The sequence below is a fragment of the Sprattus sprattus genome, assembly GCF_963457725.1.
Source record: "Sprattus sprattus genome assembly, chromosome: 15".
NCBI classification, from domain to species: Eukaryota; Metazoa; Chordata; class Actinopteri; order Clupeiformes; family Clupeidae; genus Sprattus; species Sprattus sprattus.
This window is the reverse complement of record NC_137913.1, coordinates 5261471-5263970: the sequence shown is the minus strand read 5'-3', so window position 1 is coordinate 5263970 and position 2500 is coordinate 5261471. Positions and strand designations below refer to the sequence as shown.

Here is a 2500-nt window from a genome sequence, read left to right as displayed (position 1 = left end):
TCACACTAGGGGTTAATCTATTGGTCGACCCTCAGTACTGAACTTGTAGGTGGGTGGGAAAGCTCTCACCTGATTGGCTGTGTTGACATCTATACCGTTCTTTAAGTGGTCCAGGGCCTTGTCCAGGTTCCCTGAGCGAGCTGCCCGCAAAAAACTATTCCCAGCATCAGCCTGAGAGAGAGAGAGAGAGAGAGAGAGAGAGGGAGAGAGAGAGAGAAAGAGCGAGAGAGAGAGAGAGAGAATCAAATAAAGAATCTGTAGTCAATGTAAAAAATGATGAGCTGTCGTCGCCCACATACATAGAGGTAAGCACATATACCTACCACATAAAAACAACATTACTCACACCACAAATGCCAAGGCAACATCATAGACATATAGACACACAGTCTAAGCAACAGAAGAATGGCCTGAACCGCTTGAGAAAAGTATCAAAGTAGATCCCTAAAGAAATCCTCCGATTTCCTCAATAGAACAACTCCCAAACGCTCTCGCTTGTTACAATCAGCAGAGTGTTCTTTAGGGATAGGGCAGAGTTCTATAGAGCTTTCAGCTCAACCCCTGGTCATGTTAGCTGAACCCTTGTTGTGTTAACTCCATTATGAGATACCAATGGGGAAAGTTCAAAGGTTAAAGGTTAGGGTAGGGATTAAGCGTCAGGTCAGAGGAAAGTTCAGGAGGATGTTTTGTGTGTCTGAGGTGAGACACAAGCAGGAGCCATAAGTTCAGGACTCACGACTCAGTAAAGTGGTCAGCTTACTCTGGGTCAGGTTAGTCATTAACCTGGAACTGAGACGTTAACGCCTCCATCCTCCGTGACCTTTCTAGCACGTTCTTTCTCATTGGCTTTCCACATGCTTTGCTCTTCCCAGTCTGGACACAGGGGGGAAAGACAGAAACACCTCAGAGAACCACGGGAGACCAGCAGGGGGAAGAACAAGGCATGGGTAGAAAAACAGACAGATGAAGGGAGAAAGGGACATGGAGGAGAGGAGAGGAAGACCCAGGCGTGGATTGATACGAGAGACAAAGATGAAAGGGTGAAGAGGAGCAGAGATTAAAGGAGTGGTGGACACGGGATGAAGATGATATCTCTGTCTGTAAATCGGACATAAACATGCAGCCCATCCACCCCCACACACACCCCCACCACCCCCCCACACACACCCACACACACACACCACCCCACCCAAAAAACACACAGGAAATAAACACTCCATCACATGATGTACACAGACGGTGAAACATATATTCACTTTCAAAACAGTGTAAGTGTGAGACAGAGTGAATGGAATTAGAAACAGCAGAGGGGACATTTCTATTCATTTCTATTCACAACAACGCTGAGTTTAATGGGAAGCCTCGAGGAGGAAGTGAATTGGCACCAGTGATGCACTGATGTGCAGTATTGATTACTCCAAAACTTGATGTGCATAAGATCCATTGGCCACTGTGTGTGTGTGTGTGTGTGTGTGTGTGTGTGTGTGTGTGTGTGTGTGTGTGTGTGTGTGTGTGTGTGTGTGTGTGTGAGAGTGTGTGTGTGAGAGTGTGTTTGTGTGTGTGTGTGAGAAAGAGTGTGGGGTAGGGGGTGTGTGTATGTGAGAGTGTGATAGTGCGTGTGTGTGTGTATGTGTATGAGTGTGTGTGTGTGTGTGTGTGTGTGTGTGTGTGTGTGTGTGTGTGTGTGTGTGTGTGTCTGTGTGAATGTAGTAATGGAGACACTCACTGAAACACAAGCTATTAACATTTAGAAAGCCAAATCAGCACAAATCTCTCAAATTACTCACAAGAGTAGAGTCCCTCGGGTCTGTCATGTCCTTTCCTCTCCTAACTCTATCTTCCTCTCGTCTTTCTCCTCACACACTCTCTCTCCCTTTCCCCACCCTCTCCCTGTGATCCCCCCCTCCGCTTCTCTCCACCTCCCTCTCACTCTCTCTGTCCCTCTCTCGCCCTGTCCTCAACATACTTCTGACTTACACACTACCTCTGTCCTGTCTTCAACTTCTAGTTTTCTCTTCACTTCAAATTAAAATTAAAATTAAAATTAAAACACAACATTTCCATGCTTGTAATATGTGAATGATAATCGAAAAGAGTTTTTCTGCTAGTAAAAGTTTGTTTTTTTATCCAGTTGTGGAACTCCGTTTATTTCCTGCTGGCTAGTGAGATTAATACAATATTGTTTGCCCAACTTCTAGTCTTCTCTTCACTTAAAATTCTAATTCAAATTCAACCTTGAAAAACCTTTTTCAAAAACTTAATTTCCATCAGAGAAAAGGTTCTTGGGTATTGAAATGTGGAGCAGAAGAGGAGTGATACTGATACTCTCTCTATCAGTTTGTCCGCCTCGTACATATTTGGAGTAAGGCAATACTCGTGTCTCATCCCTAAAGTCATGCCCTCGGACTACAAACTATGCTCCTGTCAGATGTAACGATCTGTTCACACACTGACACATACGCACATGCAGTCCACTCGATGCACATGCACACACAACTGT

At 44.9% G+C, this 2500-nt stretch overlaps 1 protein-coding gene across 1 annotated transcript in view; it reads right to left on the bottom strand.

Annotated features, from left to right (window-relative positions):
- The window catches only part of LOC308375972 (ankyrin-1-like), a 75991-nt gene that overhangs the window by 64831 nt on the left and 8660 nt on the right, over positions 1–2500 (bottom strand). Inside the window, 1 exon segment of the mRNA XM_080852198.1 lies at positions 70–171. Within this exon segment, the coding sequence (XP_080708324.1) occupies positions 70–171 (102 nt within the window).